At 37.6% G+C, this 20415-nt stretch overlaps 1 protein-coding gene across 1 annotated transcript in view; it reads right to left on the minus strand.

Annotated features, from left to right (window-relative positions):
- PNPT1 (polyribonucleotide nucleotidyltransferase 1) overlaps positions 1 to 19767 on the minus strand; it is a 49301-nt gene extending 29534 nt beyond the window's left edge. Inside the window, exons 1-14 of the mRNA XM_075203846.1 lie at positions 19510 to 19767; positions 18462 to 18522; positions 18070 to 18144; positions 17295 to 17400; positions 16412 to 16461; positions 16185 to 16248; positions 15650 to 15697; positions 6272 to 6385; positions 4625 to 4811; positions 2865 to 2916; positions 1987 to 2044; positions 1038 to 1134; positions 836 to 938; positions 550 to 620 (exon numbers count right to left, since the gene is read on the minus strand). Coding sequence (XP_075059947.1) covers positions 550 to 620; positions 836 to 938; positions 1038 to 1134; positions 1987 to 2044; positions 2865 to 2916; positions 4625 to 4811; positions 6272 to 6385; positions 15650 to 15697; positions 16185 to 16248; positions 16412 to 16461; positions 17295 to 17400; positions 18070 to 18144; positions 18462 to 18522; positions 19510 to 19679 — 1256 coding nt within the window. The 5' untranslated portion in view covers positions 19680 to 19767. The remainder of the gene's footprint in view (positions 1 to 549; positions 621 to 835; positions 939 to 1037; positions 1135 to 1986; positions 2045 to 2864; positions 2917 to 4624; positions 4812 to 6271; positions 6386 to 15649; positions 15698 to 16184; positions 16249 to 16411; positions 16462 to 17294; positions 17401 to 18069; positions 18145 to 18461; positions 18523 to 19509) is intronic.
- Positions 19768 to 20415: the final 648 nt, after the last annotated feature.

Raw genomic sequence — 20415 nt, forward strand, 5'->3', positions numbered from 1 at the left:
AAGGTGATAATGTAGGTTGTTTTAGTTTTACATTAAGTACAATATGAATTTGAATCCTAAAAGGATAATTCGACCCAATTAAAAAAAAAAAAAAAAGTAGTTTTGTAAGTTTGTAAAATTAGGTCCCATCTTCTAAAATAAGATCATGGGGTCCCCCTGACTGGCCGATGTGGTGGATCCTGTGAAGCTCAACAGTCCCGACCAAGTAATTTTATTCTGTTCAGATTGGCTCTTCCAAACTGCTAGCATTTGTAAGTCACTCCCCCAAGAGTATCTTATTCTGGTGAATTGAAAAAAAAAAACTTGCCCAATCAACAGAGAGGAACTCCTCCTCGGAACAGCTAAAGCAGCAAGCAAGTGTCCTGCTTAATCTGAGAATAAGGGAAAGTGGGATTTTCCTCTTTAATTTGTACCACATAATGGCACGCAAAACTACATTTTTGTTTTGGGTGAAATTATCTTTTAAACCTATAAACATATTAAATGACACTTTTTACATAGCAACACGAGGTGGAATGGGGGGGGGAGGTGGTCACTGAAAACACATACCTTAACGCTGTTGTAATGTGATCAGCTTTCAAACTTGATTCAATGGAGTCAAACGTAACAGTACAAAGAACCTAACCAAAGATGAAATCAACATATTTTAGTTAGGATTCTAACCCTGGCAACTGTTTAAAGGGGTATAATTCACATTCACAAGAGATACTTTAAACTTAAAATATAATCAATCCATCTTTTGCAGAAACGTACCAAAACTTGTAGTATTGACACACACAAAAAACTAAAAGGGTGGAGGGAGAGAGGTCATGTATGAAGTACATTAAAAGGTTACCTGTGTTTGGCCTCTTTGAAATAAAGCAGATCCATGGAGAGGTTTTAAAAGGTCAACTTCACAATTGATATTTCGGAGAGATGTTAAGTCTCTACCATCACACCTTCAGTAAAAAGACCAAATTAAAAATATTTATTTTTTATTTTTTAAGAAAACACTATATTTTTTGTTACAAGACTGACAATAAATGCAGATACATTACCTTCTATGTTCATTCAAAATTATGTTCCTAAAAACTTCTTTTGAGACAGCATTGAAAGACTCGATTATTTCAAATTGATCTGCATTGGGGAATTTTTCTGAAAGAGAACAGGATGATAGGATTGCACAGTGTGAGTGGCTGTTCAACAACAAATTGCATAAATTACTAGAGAGTTTGGTAGAAGTGAAGTTTGTCGATTTACTATGAGCAACCAATTCTTAGAACATCTATATGTTCAAATGGATTTTGAGTGTAGTAGAAAGGGTTTGGGCAGAATCCATTATGATGGACTAATGTTCATGCAGCTTACCAACGAACTCTGAACCAATGTCTAAGGAATATTCAGCTATAAACTATCTAGTGATGTCACTAGTTCTTAATGAATGGATAGGATGCACAGACATGAATAATGGTTAAGCCCACAAGATAGCTGTCCTTGCTGTGTGAAGGTGACTAGCACAGTAAATAAAACAGTACCAAAACATTTCCTATATTTTATTGTATTTCTCTTAAAGAATAGTTGCCTTTTAATTAACCTTCCTCCTATGTATTGGTTGTGCTGACCATTTTTTTCTTATACGGGAATGTCTGGTCCCTATAAAAGGGCAAACAGTGACAAGGCTAAACATTAAAACCCCAATTATAGATACTTCTGACCTTGATTCAGGGGTTAGCATGTAAATCAGATCAAACTCTAGGCAGCAAAAATCAGTATCAATTTATTAGCACTACACAAAAATACAAGCAAGAATCAAAAGATCAAATTGCTTACAGGATTCAAATATGGAATATGACGACTAAGAAAAAATTAAAAATACTCTAGCAGAATATGCGCATGAATCTCAAAGTATGATTTCCGTCTACTAGCAGTGACACTAACAAAAATCAACCCAAAACACTTTGTATACGTTGATCAAATTGGGGTGAAAAACAAACATTGCAATATTACCTCTTAATACTTCCTCTGTTTGAAGCCTAATCTTGTTTATAGCTTCATCTCTAGAGATCTAGAAAATATATATATATGGTAAAGATAAGTCATTCTACACAATCATAGTTTGTAAATAATCAGATTTTGATTGAATTTAAACTAGGGGCGCTGTAGACTGTAAACGCTTGTCCACACACAGCCATTCAGAGCACACAATATACTACAAGGATTCATAGATACTATACTGGAGGAAGGATCAGTTACAGGACCTAGAGTTATGATTGAGAAATGCAAGCTATTTTTATGCTGCTATAAATAAAATGTACATAATTTAATTAGTGACCAATTAGTTAGGGTACTAGCAGGTCACAGGTACTCTCAGTGAGTGAAGGCACATGGGGAAATTTAAAGCGAGTTTAGCGTAAATGATTTGTGGCAATGAAAGGGGCAGGTCTGAGGGCATGAGGAAAAATAAGTATTCCATGACACAAATCTGTGTCATTTGATCAACGTACAATGTATCATAACAAAATATCTTGTGAAATAGTTGCTCAAGTAGAGTACGTGAATCATACTTAAACATATTAAAATACTGCCATACATCGAACATTCCGACTATAATAACCACTGCAGGACTATGGTATAGCAGACGCAATGCCGGCCACTTCCCATTAGGTGCACATTGTGCAACACAGATCAAAAAGTGGTTGACATTTTATTGTGCTTTTTTTTATTATTATTTATTTAAGAATAGGGAGTGTGTTTGGGGGCAAGGCAAACAAAAAGTATTGTATTTAGTTATTAGACTACATGAAAAATAAAATGAAACCAGTTAAGAGTTCTTACGATAAAATGACTTATCGATTTAAATTTGGAGAATTTTACCAGAAACTTACTTTGTCATGGGTGAAATCAGAAAAGACTGCATATATCTTCTCAGATGCAAGACTGCCCAGTAGGGGGAAGGAGAAAACAAAAAGCAAAAAAATAACTCAAGAGTTTTACATTTATTTACATTTTAAAGAAACACAAACCTTTGTAGATTAGATGGTGATGTAGGTTCTTTTCGGTTGAGCTACAGGTTATATACAGTGATCATACATAATGGGGAGATAAAAAAAAAACAGCCCCCCCCCCCCAAAAAAACCCCAAACAAGCAAAAAACAACCTATGCACCAAATTGCTAACAAAGCAGTCCATTGTTTAAGCAAAGTTGACCCATACCTTACATTAACAATGCAAACATGGTTTTGTAATTAGAACAGTATCACAATTATTTACTCTGTAAATACTGAGCACCACCTAGTGGAGAATCATATGCTGTAGTTCAGAAAGACATGCACAAATCATTACATTTAAGAGGCTTGTAGACCTATATTTTAAAGAAGCTTACTTAAAAGGATAATATGGATAAAGGAATAAAGGGTTTGCTTTGAAGCCAAAACATCAATGTTAACCTATTTACTGGTGACTTCAACTACAATGGACTTATTGCTGTATTATTCCAATGTCAATGGTGCTTTCTATTAATTCATCCTGTACAAACTGTATCTGATGTATATGTTGAGGTCAAGACCAGAGCAACGTTTTTACACAACAAAACATGCATAAAGTGTGCCTAGTCCTTTATATAAAACGTATTTGTTAACTTTAAATCACTCCTGTCACCAACACACAACTGCACACTTAACATATCTGAGAAGACCTAAACATATGTTTACATTTACTGTCTGGTCAGCTGTATAGTTTCTTCTCCTTTTTACATGCCTGTTAGCAATCTTCAAAGCAGCTATGAATATTCACGAGTATTAACGAGTGTGAATTGGAAAAATAGGAGTGCAAGACAAGACTGATATTTAGAAATTAAACTTAAGGTTAGCTAACTAATATGATATGCCACTTCTTATAGTTAATTAGATCAGAAAAGGCGTAAATAAGTGTATATACATCTCATATACCTCTAATAAAACAATTTTTAAAACAATGGGAATGTAATCTCTATTTTCATCTCCTTATTAATTCAAGGGCAGTATACGCATGTAGTGAACTTATGTATAATTAATATAGTATAATAGAACATATAATTTTATATATAATGCAAATTATATGTTAATTGCCCATAGAATAATCCAACGAGTGTGAACTATCTATGTATGGGCAGGAGTGCGAGTTGTGTGCTCCTGAGAACAATTGTGTCACCTTAGACTGGCAGCCTTTAGTACTTTGGCTCTGAATGCTAAAATGGGGTTAGAACTTCTGATCACACCAGCTATTTTGCATAAAGCATTTATGAAGAGATTGAGGAGTACGGGTTTATAGCGGCTTTCTCTCAATGTGCATGTGTGTGTGTTAATAAGACACATTGTAATAAGGCTTTTACTCAGGCTATAATATTAAAGCTGCACTACTACCTAGGTATAAATTGTCCCTACCCGTAGCCGCGGGGGCTGGTACAGGCACTCACTTTTCCTAGGGCTTTAAATGGTGGAGTTTTGGGAGAAGGGCCAGAAGGACCAATCACAAGCTACAATCTCTTGAAAAAAAGTTCTATTACTTTGTGGAGTGCAGATTTAACATTCTATTTTTTTTCAAAACTCTATAGGTAATAGGTGTAGGTAATATCTCTTGGGTACAATTAGGATTGCTTGCTACTCACCTTTTTGAAACCTCTACAATCTCACAAGGAGGCGAAAAGATTTTCTCCACAACTCGTTTTTCTTTCCCGTGCTTTCTTGCTAGTTCCTCTATAACCTGAATTATCTGATTTGTTTGCTTCACTGCCAGTTTAACAGCGTGACAAATATCCTGTTGTAACACATTTTCTGCTGCACCTTCAAGCATGACTGCAAGAGAATAGAGGAGCAATCACTGTACAGGTAGGAGAATAAACTAGTGTTGCTGAATAACGGATACTTTCTAGGCACTTAATTCGATTTAAGAAGACCTAAAGCCACAAATACATTCTGCAAGTAAGACCTCAATTCCCCCAACTAGCAGAACACCAGAGCTTTTGTTTAGGAAAGTGTAGTTGCTCCCCCAGTACATGGTAACCATTCACTCTTCTTTCATACAAGACATTTGGATGCCGGTAACAGCCATCCAATCGTCTGTGACACACATACATATAATCCTGTGGCTGCCAATGTAAACATTACAAAGGTGCAAAAAAATCAAATAGGCACATTTACCTGTATTTATATGCTCCTATTAACTGCACTTCCATGTTGCGGCAGATGCTAGACTACAGTAAAACAAAGCTATGCTCTGATTTGTGAGAGTGGAAACATTCACTAGACCAAGCACGAAAGGCAACTTTTGTCTTCAGAATGAAGACACAGTTTGACACTTTCCTCTTGCAGCATATGTATTACAGACTCAACTGAATCATTTTAACTCTGTGCACAATTATATAGTTAGGTTGGCAAATACATTAATATCACAATTAAGTTAAGAGACATACTATGTACAATCATGTTGTATATTCACTTTAAAGTTTTATACAGTTACTTAAAATGTTGCTGACTTTTCATTTGATGCTTGGGTCAAATGCTGATGAAAAATTCTACATGAAATGTGTTATGCAACAAAAAGTTTTTAGGCACTTAATAAGGGGAAAAACACTATTTGTTAACATAGCTCACAGAGCAGGCACTCCCTCAATCTACAAATAATTAAAAAAAACAAAAACAAAAAAAAAAAAAACACTTCAATACCACTAATGTTTTAAACAGCATATTAAAGCTCTGTCCTCTGGGAGAGAGAGATTCGTGTGTGTGTCACAATTTTAAAAAATATATAGAAACTTATATGTTAAATAAAAATGTTAAATGAACACACCACAACAAGCAAAGATATAGGTTATACCAAATGTATAAAGATAAAAAAAAATGAGGCCAAGATGATTTCTGTGTGACAAAAGTATAGTCTTCACAAGACAAAATGAATGAGAGGCAGAGTCTATCAAAGTACGGGACCAGGTGCCAACCATGGTTAAAGCTACTCAAGGATTTAAATAAGAAGACAAGAATGATCCTATGAGGATCCAATTAGACCACCAACTGGGCTTATTAGGAACCTAAAACGAGTGTACAAGGAAAGTAAAGGGAAAAGAGAAGCAGATGTGTTGAAGAAAAATATTCCATATATGATATAAATGATGTACAGCTGACATAGTGGAGTCTGGCTTTACACAGTAAAAACCAATAAACACCAAAATGTACTGATTAGAAACTAAATCTATGCAAAAATAAGTAATAAACATTCTAGTAAGCTATACGTTCATAGAAAACAAGCCTCTACTTACCTACTTGGCTTTGGGGCTTTCCAGTGACTACCAAGTTTAGTGAACTCGTTAACATCTCTTTTCTGGTGGGATTAACAATAAATTCTCCATCAACCAGACCAATTCTAACAGCAGCTGAAGGAGGGAGAACAAACAAATATAAAACATTAACCACCACAATTGTTCTCACAGAAAAAAAAACACGAATTACGTATTTAAATAATGTAGCTGTATATCACCCAAGTGCAAGAGCTTACATAGGGTACATGTACATTACATATACCCAAGATTACCAAGGCAAGAAACACATATGTATTATATTAGACTGTGTATGTGTATATATTTTCTTGGCATTTTATCTCTCCTATAATAAGGGAAACACCCTGTACTTAATCAGAAAGCTCACAGCAGCAGGAAATGAATATGATGATCAGTCGCAGGCTGACGGACGTCAGCCCGGGGGGCACAAGCGGCCGCATCACATTTATATTACTTCCGGGGGGCGGCCGGCCCTAACAGCCGTGATTCTGAACCCCCTGTCCAGCCCGCCCCTGATGCTGATCTTATGGGAGACAGTGACCTGTTCACTTGTGTCAAGAGCAGGGCTGCAGGTGACAGGGTCAGTGTCAGGTTGCAAAGAGGTGACAGGACGTCATAGACTGAGAAAACAGCATAGTCAGCAAAATGAAAATCAAAGTGTAGTAAATGAAGGGTCCTATAAATCGATGCAGAAAAGCAACGGTGTAAAATGTATCACAAAGTTCACAGATCCACCTTGTTTATGTATTAAACCGATGAAACACTGCAAATGGGCAGATGCACTCCTATCCCCCCCACTCACCGTGATGATGTAATCAAGAGGGGCGTATTCTTACATTAGAGTGTACGAGAAGCATTTATGTCGTGGGTGCCTGTCTTTCAACTGCAGTGCTGTCCCTGGGCAAAAACCCAGCATCATATCACCTCCCCTCACTACGACCAGGGACACATCTCGATTAAAGCAAATTATTTCTTTAATAGAGAACAAAAAATAGTACGTCTAATAGAGACAGAGAGACCTAGGCAACCTAGAAAACGTACCCACTTAAATGCTTAATGACTAAATAAACATGTTGGCATAATCAAAAAGGTCATGACATACAAAAGAAATGCTAAAACCAATGCCATAGAGATGGAAGACAATGTAATTTAAATAAAACAAATGTAATAAAGGACCACTGAGACCCCTAAGCAGCAACAACTCAAGTTCATGCATCCATTTGACACACATCTCTGAATTTTTTGTATCCCCTCCTCTAAAGGAGCAATGGAATTTGGTCAATAACTATGAATCTGACAGAATTGTCCTTGTGCATCTCCTAGACAAAGTGATGAGCAACTGGCAAATCCCTTAGTCCCAAACGAAAAGCTTTTTCAATTGCAGAATGATATAGGGCCGTAAGATTCCTTACGGTCTGGTCTACATAAATTTTGCCACATGGGAAAAGTATGACATAAACAACTTGGTGGTAAAGATAAATAATGCTTAAAATATTGTGGCAAGAGCCCGCGAACAACTTCTTTTTATGCAGCTTTATTGTCAGGATGGTTAAAATGTATTTGACACCGTATGAATTTCACAGCAACTATGGAGACCCTAAACACTAGCTAGACATAGACCAGCCAGCTCCACCAGCGTTGGTCTTCCTGAACAAATGATACAAACAAGCTTTTATACATGATATTCCTCCCCCAGCCTTAGCTTGATGGACAGGTGACACACCCACCTTCTCTGTAAGAGGAAACGCCCATCACTGGCTCTGTTTGCACTAACAGACCCACCCTGTCTGTTTGCTGAGAGGAAGCAGCTTTCAAATCATGTAAGTAAACCAAACTTTAAACTATACATAAGTCTTGACCTGGTTTAACCTCAATCTAGGTGCATAACTGCGCCAATGTTTTATTCTGCTTGTATGTTTTCTCTGCATCTTGTCAGATAAATGCCTCCCTTTGTTACAATATATATATTTTTTGTGAGACAACAGATGCATAATAATATACCTAACAAGCCAAAATGTGCAGGTGGTACATTGGATACATTAAAAATATCCTCTTCACTTAATGTTTGGTCCCTCAATTAGGAAAGTGCCCTCAGACATAATCATCATCATTTATTTATATAGCGCCACAAATTCCGAAGCACTGCAGCCAACGCACTAGTATGTGATTGGAGTGTGGGAGGAAACTGAAGCACCCGGAGAAAACCCACACAAACACGGCGAGAACATACAAACTCCAGACAGATAAGGCCCTGGTTGGGAATCAAACTCATAACCCCAGAGTTGTGAGGCAGGAGTGCTAACCATTGAGCCATCGTGCTGCCCATGTCATGTCAGCTAATGGATGGACTACCATGTCCTTGAATTTCTCACTCTTTTGTAACACAGCATGGCTCTACATGAATTCAAAGACTTTAGAGTAGAAGAGGCCATTCTTTTTTATTAATCTGGAAATAGTCTTGGATCTTTCTGTATAGGAAGGAATACTCCAAAAAACCACTTTGTACATTCTTATTTTTTGGATCTTACAGTGTAAGCTGCAAGGCTCTAAGAATTTGAGCTCTCTCATTAATCACGTCCAAAATTTTCGCCGTAGCGCTTTGTAATAAATTTGGAACCCACATCTTGCAAATCTTCCATCAATTTAAAGTCTGCAAGCTCTAATGAACAGTGATCACGACGGGACTTTTGAGAGGAGCTAGGTGAAAACTTGAAAAGTGCAAAAAATTGTTGACATCAGTCAGTTTTGAATATAAATCAGTGTACAACGTGCCATTATTCACAGATATAATAAAAAAAAAAGTCAAGAAAATGTATTTCTTTGGCACTGTTGCGCACTGTAAGCTTGACAGGAGGGTGCGAATTGTTATTGTCTGCAATCAAAAGTAGTTTCTTCCTACCTGTATAACTGAAACAATCACCTCGAGGGGCGCAATACAATATCAATACAATAGCCATTGAGGACACACAAACTTATTGAACTTTCAAAAGAATTCATATATCAATCCATGTATATTCTATGTAATTTCATCCAGAGACCTCACAACATGTTAAAAGAAAAAAAAAAAAAAGATACAATATATATAGTGTAGTGAGTCAGGAAGAAGTGTATTGATTGCTGAAAGATGTTAATACCAACAAAGAAATTAAACCAGACACCCTAGATACTATTCAGTGGAAAATGGAAGTCTTTATTGACAAATATAGAGAACTCAGAGTTATAGCTGAAGTAGAGGCTGAGTTTTTGAATATTTAAAAGTCTTCAACCCTACCCTATACCTATGACCTAAAATACATAAGTATGTTAATAATCCTCCCGCCATACTGATTGGAGCCGGAAGTAATTCTATTATGTCCAATCTCTCTAATTTTATTGATCTCCATTTACAATCATTGGTCATCAATAGGAGGTCTTATTTGAAAGATACATCAGATATCCTGACTAAATTGCAATGTCTCACATGGGAGCAGAGTTGTATTTTCGTTACAGCTGAGGTTCAGCCTTTGTATACCATCATTAAACATGATTTGGGCTTAACGCAAGTTAATATTTTTTGGAGAAAGAAGATGTAAAGAAGGATCTGAGAGATTTCTTAATCGGGGGACATTTTATTTATTCTGACTAATAATTATTTTTGTTTTGATAATCAGTTCTTCTTACAGATAATGGGTACAGCAATGGGATCCAGGCTCGCCTCAAGTTATGCCAACTTGTTTATGGCATATTGGGAAGAACAAGGAGTTTGGGAGAATAACTCATTTGGGGCAAACCTGGTTTGCTGATAATGTGTTAGTGTTGATATTAAGTTTATATGGAGAGGTCATTTTGCATTTATTTAAAATCAGAATACTTACAATATAGACTTATCGTTTGATATTTGTCCCGTTAATGTCAACTTTCTTGATTTGACCATTTATATGCAAGACAGTAAGATTCAAATTAAAACTTTTTGCAAACCTACTGATTCTAACATTCATGCCTGCGACTAGTAAACATCATTCTAATTGGCTCAATAATATACCTTTGGGTCAATTTGTTTGCTTGAGAAGGAACTGTACAGAAGACTATCTTGTCTACACAGATTAATAACATGTCTCTGCAATTCAGAAAGAAGAGATATTTAGTGATGGTAATAAGTAAAGCTAGGGATCAGGTAGCAAAAATGGATAGATTATTAATTCTTAATGGGAAGAATAAAGAAAAGTAAAAATAATGAAATAAGGTCAGATATCTTTCAATGGGCATTCATTACAAGATGTAGCTCCAAATATTGGAACATCTTAAAGAAAGAATGTTTTAGGGCCACATCTCCTAGACACACCTAGATTTATTTTTAGAAAGTTAAGAATTCTAAAAGATAAGGTTGTGAAAGGTGCCTTACCTGATAAACGAAAAGGTGGTGTAATTGGCACCAAAGGTTTCCACAAATGTGGTTCTTGTCATTTGTGCAAAACTACTCTCTCTAATAAGGTTAAGAAAAAAGAAGTAGTGAAGTTTGATATCCAGAATCATTAATACAAAATCATTCAGTTCATTACTTGCCACTCCAAGAACGTTGTGTATCTTGTAATGTACCGGTGGAAAAATGCTATGTTGGATGTATCTCCAGACATTTAAAAATTCGTATGTCCGAGCACCTTAGAACTTTAAAAAAGTCTTACGACTCATCTTCTTTCTCTAAATCTCTAATCTTCTTTTGTGGTATTGAGAAAATAAAGTCGCAATGGAGAAGTAGGGATATTGCCACTTGGTTATCCAAGTCAAAGATGGAATGGATTTTTAGACTTAACGCCCTGGTCCCTAATGGTTTAAATTCTGAGCTCAAATGGTTTTTATAGCACATCGCTCTTTCCTTTTCCAGGAGTTCTGCTTTCCAGTGTTTATTTCATTATATAATTTTGTTTATGGATATTTCATTTTTTGTGCATATTGTTTTTTGAACCCAAATTCACAGTCTGGATTTCAAATGCATTTTGAATTTTGTGTATTGTTTATTTTTTGCCATCCTCGGGACAGGAATCCCTATTGGTTTGTAGTTGCCTAGCAACCCTTTGTTGTTTATAGAGGACTTAGTCTCAGCACTTCTTTTTTTCTATAATTGTCAAACTATCTACCGGTAATATGTTCATTTTGTGAACCGTGACGGGGCTTTGTACCACCTAATATAATTTATGTATAGTATTATCTTTTTACATGCCCTCTTTATTTAACTTTACAAGCTTAACAGGAGGAATATTAATTAGAAGATTTAGGTCATGTGACCACAACATCCGATTCCTGCATATCTGCTGCTCACATTCTGCAAGGATGGCCTGTGATTGATTCATTTTGGTCACATGATTATTATCTTGGGTTACTTATAATGAATGTATTATGACCACTTTTGCCTGTAGGCTTATGTATTTCTTATCTTCTTTAGGTTAGTCTTCTCCTATGAATGGTGATCAATAAGAATTGTTATTTATATTCACTTAATTTTAATTATATGTTTGATATTTATATTATATATATATATAATATATATAATATATATTATATCGCCGCTCCTCTTTTGTCTCCCCCCTCTACCTAGCCCTTCACTGGCTCCCATTCCCCTTCAGAATCCTCTTTAAGCTCCTCGCCAACTCCACTGCGCCCTACATCTCCACCCTCCTCTCTATTCATGCTCCATCCCGCCCTCTCCGTTCTGCCTCTGACCGTCGCCTCTCTTCCCCCCTTATAACCTCCTCCCACGCGCGTATCCAAGACTTCGCCCGCGCTGCCCCCCTCCACTGGAACAAGCTCCCTCCCTCCATCAGAACTTCCCCTAATCTATCCAGCTTCAAACGGGCCCTAAAAACCCACCTTTTTCTTAAAGCCTTTCTGTCTCCCACTTAACTTCCTACCTTATCTTCTGCCTCTGTCCCCCTACTCTCCCTCTCTCCCCTGCGTCTCTCTGTCTGTCCACCCCTCCCCTTAGATTGTACGCTCCTCTGAGCAGGGCCATCTCTCCTCCTGTTTCCACCACTTCTAACTCTGCTCTCCAGCTACTTAGCCCTCCTCCTCAAAGGTCCTCCACCCCACATCCACTTTCGCTCCCTCCTCCCCCCTGGGGGTCTCCCTGTCTTCCACGCCCCCCTTCTTGGGCCCCGTCATTTTCGGATCCTCCCTCCCCCTTCCCCGCCCTCTCTAGCTGTGCATTGAGCGTACTGAGTTGCTGTGTTTACTGTACTGTGCTGTCTCCCATTGTATTGTGATTTTGTTTGTCTCTGTACGGCGCTGCGGATGCCTTGTAGCGCCTTATAAATAAATATTAATAATAATAATAATAATAATAATAATAATAATAATAAAATATATATATATATATATATATATATATATATATATATATATATATATATATATGCACCATTTTTTCACATGTTCTGAGGTATCCGTCTGGATGAAAATGCATGCACCGATATATGAATTCACTTGATAATTTCATGGGTCCTCGGCGCCTATTATGTTGATAATGTGTAGCGCCCATTGAAGTAAATAATTGTTTCACCAATACGTGTTGCTCTGTGGGGTACAGGGATAGCCCCTCCATTGACATTGTAGGCTTCTACACAAAGCATAACGCTCTCAATTGTAATACCATTTTTGTTTTTTCCTACCTGGTCCCAAAAAAAAAAAATCAACATCAACAAAACTATATATCTATCATCGATATACCATCTGTAAAGAAAAAAAACCATAAGCTTTGATGTCTGTCTTCTCAAAAACTAGTTTACAATTAAACATATAACAATTGGCAGAATATGAAGCTACCGACGAACCAGAAAGATGTAGAAAGTGATCCCTTTCAAATATAAAATAGTTAAATGGCAGGAGTTTTAGAATGTCCAAAAGACCTTCCACTTTCTGCAATAATGAATCTAATGCTTCAATCGTCTCTCTGTATAGAGGCTTGTAACATCTGGGGGCATATTCAATTAGGTTTCCGGTCCACGGTAACGCGCGTTACTCTGGAACCTGAGCAGTATTGTTGGTGTGCTCGATCCAAACGTGGCACATGCAACATTTTGTAGCTAAAATAAATATCTTTCTCTCAAGCCACATCACATTCTCATTTCCAATAAAGGTCACCAAGACCCACCCATTAACTTAGTGTACGCCAATAGTAACCTGGCAGCTAAATAAACAAAATGCACAAACCACATGTAAAACCCCAAACAAGTGAAATTTAAAATGTGTATTTTAATTCTCGATCGCACCCGAGAGTGAATGTGCCAAAACATGCAAGGGCGGAAATGATAGATATTTGGTCAATAGCCATGATGACAGTTGACTGGTGTTTGAGATCACTTCATTTGTAGACTAAATATATTTATATGGCTCTAGAGACTGAACTCCAACAATGTTATTGTTTGTTTTTATTAATTAACCATAAAACAAATCAAATGGTCACTTTCTACCATATTGTACAGGGCAAATACATGTGATGCAATAGAAGTGGAAACATACTCCAAACTATCCAACATGAGAACCTCTGCTGTAGAGAAATATTGCAAAAAAACACATACTAGAAGAAGAAGAAAATGGAAGAATATATTTGATAAGACTACATATTTTATACAGTAAGTCTCCGGAGCCAAACAAGATGTACCACAAGAGGTAAAGGGGAGACCTGTCCCTGCGCCTCTGTGCAGCACAGGTAACGCTTGGACTGTCTTTCCTACGATGATCCACATGAGAGAGGATCAAAATGTCTTTAAGATTACAAGAAACAAGCATTCAGTCAGGGGTGTCCAAACTTATGGGTGATACGGTGTGTGTACATACCACAAAATAATAGCAAATACGCAACAATACCAGGGAGTTGACCACACTGCAAGAAAACAACCTCTTATATTTCTCCAGCATCCTTTCTTTTCCAGTTATTACAATTCAGGACCCTCTTCACTCCTCTACCCTACGTGGTAGGGACTAAGCTCAATGTCTTCCAGCTCAGTGTTCTTCCCAGCACTTATTTTCCGGTGGCTCCACCCAGCTGTGTTTACTTGCCACTCGGCTCTTGGAGCCCAACAGAGACCTATTATATAGAATAAATCATTGCTTCTCCTATTATAACAGGCACTATGTGAGCACTACAGCCAGCAGGGTGTGTTTGATCACTGACCACCAGCCTAACCAGTGCTAGCAGGTGTGGGCAATCTCCAAAATGTTTCAATATTATTGCAAAGTATTACAACTGCCCCCACCCGGCTACTTCTTAATGCCACTCGGCTGGCGACATTTCCAGGGGGAACACTGCAGCTGAAATCAACTTTTGGATAAACCTTAGCCTGTCCCACCCCTACCATAAAATCATTTATATAGTATTTGAAATCTGCACCAACCCTGATGGGTGTTTGAGTAGCCAAATGTCTTAGAGGGGTAGCATGCTAGAGCTAGCCAATCAGAATGGGATATGACTGGGCCAATGAACACATCGAAGGTGATCATGTGTAGCTCATTTCTTCCCTGGAATTCAGAGGAAAATGCTCTCTCTTGTTCAAGACACATGAACATGTAAAAAAAGTCATGACACACTTAATATGAGACAAAGCATTGCTCCCAAGGTTAGAACTACCTCCTGCTGTTAAATATTAAGATTCAAATCAATTTCAACACAGTACATTAACACTGGGGAATTCCATAAGAGATATCTAACTGCACACCAAGACAGGCTCACAGTGGAGCGCCCTCCCCCTTTGGAAAGTGGTGATCCAGATAACATCCTTCGTTGCGTTTAGCCGGGAAAAAAAAAAAGACTAACTCATCATCAACATTTACTTATAAAGCGCCAGCAATTCCATAGCGCTTTACAATTGGGGACAAACACAGTAATAAACAAACTGGGTAAACAGACAAAGTGGCGAGAAGGCCCTGCTCGCAAACGTACAATCTATGGGATATTGCCATGAGCTTCTCTGTGTTCAGGCTCACTGACAAATTCCAATATAGTTTTTGCAGTTACAATGCTGAACCATCCCCTTGGTACCAATAATAGGGGTACCTTTATATCTGTGACCCCCTACTTGGCAGCACTTAAGAATATGTAAAAGTACATCTTATAACAGGTTATATTCTTTACCATTGCTTGTATTGTATTGGATATACACAGTTACCCTAGTTTCAAAGTTCTGACATCCTCCTCTCATCACACAGAAAGAATAAAGGAATAAAAAGTGGTAGTATTTAAGTTAAAAGATGCTAACCTACTTCGGACAACCCAGCCTCTTTCTTTTCTAAGCATGCTCTAGTATTGTATTGTAAGTAATTCAATGATTTATTTTTACTAGTTCTAGACAAGTTATTCAATTAGTCATGTTCATTATAACCTTTACTTACCAACCGGTCCATTCCATGGTATGTCTGACACTGCAAGTGCAGCAGAGGCTAAAACAAGAAATAGAACATTCAAATAATGTATAAAAAAATGTAGTTCAAATATGGAAGCAACAGGCAAAAGACAATTTGCGTATATTGCATAAAAAGTAGACAGTATAAGCTTATTAAGAGAGCATGAATGCAATAACAACCACCAATACAAGATGATGCAACTTGGCCAAATATATCAACCGTTATGCAATCCAGCCAATCTTCATTCAAGCAATGGAGGAGCAGTTCAGTAATAGAAGTAGAGCTTAAAGCTGCATTCATCCATCCTATGCTAATGTTAACACTGGTGGGAATGAAATGCTACACTGTGCAGAGTAACAATTTAAGCCATTACTTTCAGCAACAATATCTTTGCTTCCCCCCTTTTCTCCTATGTATTTTACATGCAGATCAACAATATGGGATTGGCAGGTCACCAGTGGGGTAAAAACCACACTCCAATATCAGCATGAAGTATTTAGAACAGTAGGGTAATCAGTAGTACCTCCATTTATGGCCAACACATCAGGCTCATTAACTCCATCCACTGCTAGTAAATTACAGAGGATCTAAAAATGGGAAGAAAGAAAAGAAAATATTGCAAATGTATTAATTGACACATATATCCAGATGAACAATTATGAATGCAAACATATAAAATGTTCTATTGAACATTCACTTAGGTAGGCATTAGTTTTAGCACTAACTTTATAACACACATTCAACACTCACTTGTGTATCATAAAAGTATCCAGAGGGAAACAAGGGCCGGAGAGACCGATCTGTAAACACAAAAATATTTTAGGTTAGTCATTATGTACTGTTAGTCACCTATAGAAAGTACTGAAAAATCCCATCTGTACTGTAAAATTGTCACACATTATGCAGCACTATACAAATGGGTAAAGAGACAGACATAGGATATAAATAATTACAAACAGGTACATGGACACGCTGTAGGGAGCTTCTTATCAGATGTCACAAGAAATGCAGATAGAAATACCAAACCACCACAAAATCAGGTAAGTGGAGAAACATGCGGATGGGAAACAAAACACTATATTCCAGGGAATTCGCCTGACAATGGGCCACGCCCCTTAAACTTTGTAATCCAGCCACGGTCAAATAAACTTACCCTAGGGAGCACCCTCTGTAATTCTACATTAATTGAATTTTTAGACCTATCGGCGGTCGACACTGCAACGCCTGAAAACAGTGGGGAATGTACATGACAGTAAAGCAGTGATCTGTCTCTTTTACAAACTAGAGTGAGACTTGAGGAATAGCTGGAGGGGATATAGTCTAAGGACATGATGGTGAAACTATCAAAATAGTTTATCAAAACTGTCACTTGGATATATTGGACTGTGGGTGTGGGTGTGTGCGTGAGGGGGGGGGGTGGTTAGAGCAATTTCAATAAAACTGGGGGTAGCACAGTGGTGAACTGGTGGGGCACGTACAGTTGATGAGTGCAAGACTAGTAAGAGGGACCCCAAGAAAAATCTGTAAAAAACAGGTGCTCCACATCCTTAACTGTTGAAACTACTGTGCAATGTTTACTTTAATAATATTGACACTTCTGATGAATTGCAGAAGTAGCTTATTTGTAAATCACCTATTATTCTGCTGGTAAGAATTTCATGGGGAGTAGGCCCAAGTTCTCTTCTTAGATGATTTGTAGGTATTCTTCCTGCAGCAGCAGCTTTTTGTCTATAATCTACCTAGAAAAACAGATTGAGATATTGGCAATTTGTAAAATTACTGATAAATCAAGGAACAGCATTAGAATTTTCAATATTTTAGAATATGATCATTCAAAACACTACCACAGCATAAATAAAGCAGCTTTCATGAAATCCTTATCACTAAGGTAGGCAAGCTATAGGAGCTGCGAGCAAAAAGCCAGCGTTGAAACTACCGTAATAATGGTATTTAAGCACACTATTACTGTAACAACAGTAACAGTGCGCGGCCCGCGTTACTTTTTACAGCAACGGGGGAATTCAACAGGCCATGTTACTCGTGGAAGTATAGTGGCCCGCGCACTATTACCGACAGTGCAGTAATTTTAACGCAGATTTCTGCTTGCGGCTCACATAACTGCAAGCAAAAATCAGCGTTGAAATTACCGTACTAACAGTAATAATGCACACTATTACCGTAGTAACACAAATACTACACGGGCCACATTACTTTCACGAGTAATGTGGCCCATTGAATTCCTCCCATGTATCCTGACTGAGAAAATGCTGGTATCCTCTGCCTTCCAGAGGATAATTGGTCAAGATGGATACAACAATGGAGAATTTATGCTGACAACTAGCTTTAATAGTGGCAATAGCTGAAGTACACTGAAATATGTAAAACTGGAAGGTGTAAATCTCACTTACCACTAACGGCATGAACTGAGATGGAGAAGGCTTTGTTTTACTCACAGCAGTTACCATCACTGATGTATCACCTAACTTGATAAAAAAAAATCATCCTGTCAAACAACTATTCAACCTGACGTTCATAAAACAGAAATTAAATTATTTACATATTTTACATAACATATACACAACATAAACATGCTTTTCAAAAATAAAATAAAAAAGTGTTAGACATTCATTTACAGCAAAGATATCTAAATAATAGAAAAAGAGGCAAAGCAAAAGTTTTCTGCAGAATTCCATATATGTGGTCCATGAATGAACTTGATAGACATGTTTTTTGTTAGCTTTTATACAAGGTTTTTATTAATTTATATTATATCTTGAAGTCAACCCATTTTCTTTCTTACCTTCACTACGGCACACCCATCAGCAAATCGGGCAAGTTTCCCTGAAGCAATTTCCAACTTTCTATTAACAAAAGAAAGTTAACATGTGTATATCAACTCAAGGAGTGCCAGACTTTCTGTAATCACATACTAGGACATGCCTCCGATATTCCTTTAGATTATTGCATTTCTGTCATCATTTGCTTCCTTAATCCCAGCATCCCATGCACACACAGTTCGTGGGAACATGTCTGCGCAGTGCACCAACGCTCCACTCAGCTGTATTTACTTGCCACCTGGCTCTTTGACTCTGAAGGAATCCTATCATAATAGAGTAAACCATTGTTTATCCTATTACAATAAGCACTGTGTGAGCACTGTAGCCAGCAGTGTGTGTTAGACCACTGACCACCAGTCCAGGCAGTCAGAGGTTTGGCTACCAGGCACAAATTTTTTTTTTATAAATAAAAGAGTGTGTCCAGCCAGCAAGGGGACAACAATCTCCAGAGTCTATATAAATAATAGCTGTTGGCAATAACATCCAACATTTGTTTCCTTTTATTATTATTGTGAACTATTACACTGCCCCCACCCAGCTTCTTCTTATCGCCACCCGGCTGGCAAAATTGTCTGGCAAAATTTTCTGGGGAAAATACTGCAATTGTTACCCACCAGCAAGAAGAAAAAAAATAATAATTTAGATGTCAGGAAAATCAGACACCTTTATAGCACCACAATACACACAGGAATATTGTATTAATGATTTTAAGTCTCGATTAAAAAAATAAATATATATAACCATATACAAACTAAAATAGAAGAGCATAAAATCGGATATCCTCCCAACAATACACTACGCCAGTAATACTGGAACCTATGTTTTGTAAACCTTAGCCTATCTATAATGACTGTTTTGGGTGCTGCTAGTGGTACTACTATTATTACACTACTGTAGTAAAGTGTTAATAACATAGGTCAGTACAGAAATGTCAGTAGGACAGAGCTAAGGGTTAACAGCCCCACTCCTTGGGTCACACGTGTGTCCCCAGATCCTCCTGCAATGAATTACCTGCCACACAGCTCTACACACACAGAGCCGCTGGCTGCTCTGCAGCTGCCAGTCAGTGCTACACGAGACCAGGGCAGGGGAAAGCGTCTAATCCGACACCGCGCTGAGCCCCACGTCTTATACAGTAACCCGCTCATCACTTCAGACCGACTTCTCAAGGAGGCGGCCATGACAGCTGTCTACCACCCTCCAAAGAACCTGGGCGCTGATTGGCTGCTGCCGCCACATTCGTCACTACAGCCGCTGCGCGAAAAGCCGGTTTCGATTCAGAGGTTTGTGGGAGGAGTCTGTAGAGGTTACACAGAGCGACTTGTGACGTCATCGTCTGCTGGCGATGCGCTTGTGCAGCCGCTAGAGGGCGCGGTGAGAAGATTCTGGTAAGTCTGTTATAGACACAAAGTAAAGTATTTCAAGCAGTCTTGGAACAGGAAATGTGTCATGAAAATCCTAAATTGTCGCCTTAAATGTGGTGGGTGAAGAGAGTATTTATAGAAGGAACTATTGTCATATACAAGGTAGTACAAAATATGTTGATACATTGAACAGGGACAACATAATACAAAAGATAAACAGTGCAGCATGTCAAACTGATTTACTATATAGTGTAAATATTATTGTTCAACATTCAAATAGTATCAAATATTTATTGTAATTATAGACACACACACACACATATATATATATATATATATATATATATATATATATATATATATATATATATATATATTTGCCACAGTTTCCCTATGAGAACAGGCAGGAAGACAACTGCTAATAAACAGCTAAATGGTTCAGCATACCCGTGTCCAATTCCTGCGAATGGTGTACTTTTTCACAATATATATATATATATATATATATAAATTGTAACAAAGGGAGGCATTTATCTGACAAGATGCAAAGAAA

Source organism: Mixophyes fleayi, chromosome 3, assembly GCF_038048845.1.
Source record: "Mixophyes fleayi isolate aMixFle1 chromosome 3, aMixFle1.hap1, whole genome shotgun sequence".
Lineage (NCBI taxonomy): Eukaryota > Metazoa > Chordata > Amphibia > Anura > Limnodynastidae > Mixophyes > Mixophyes fleayi.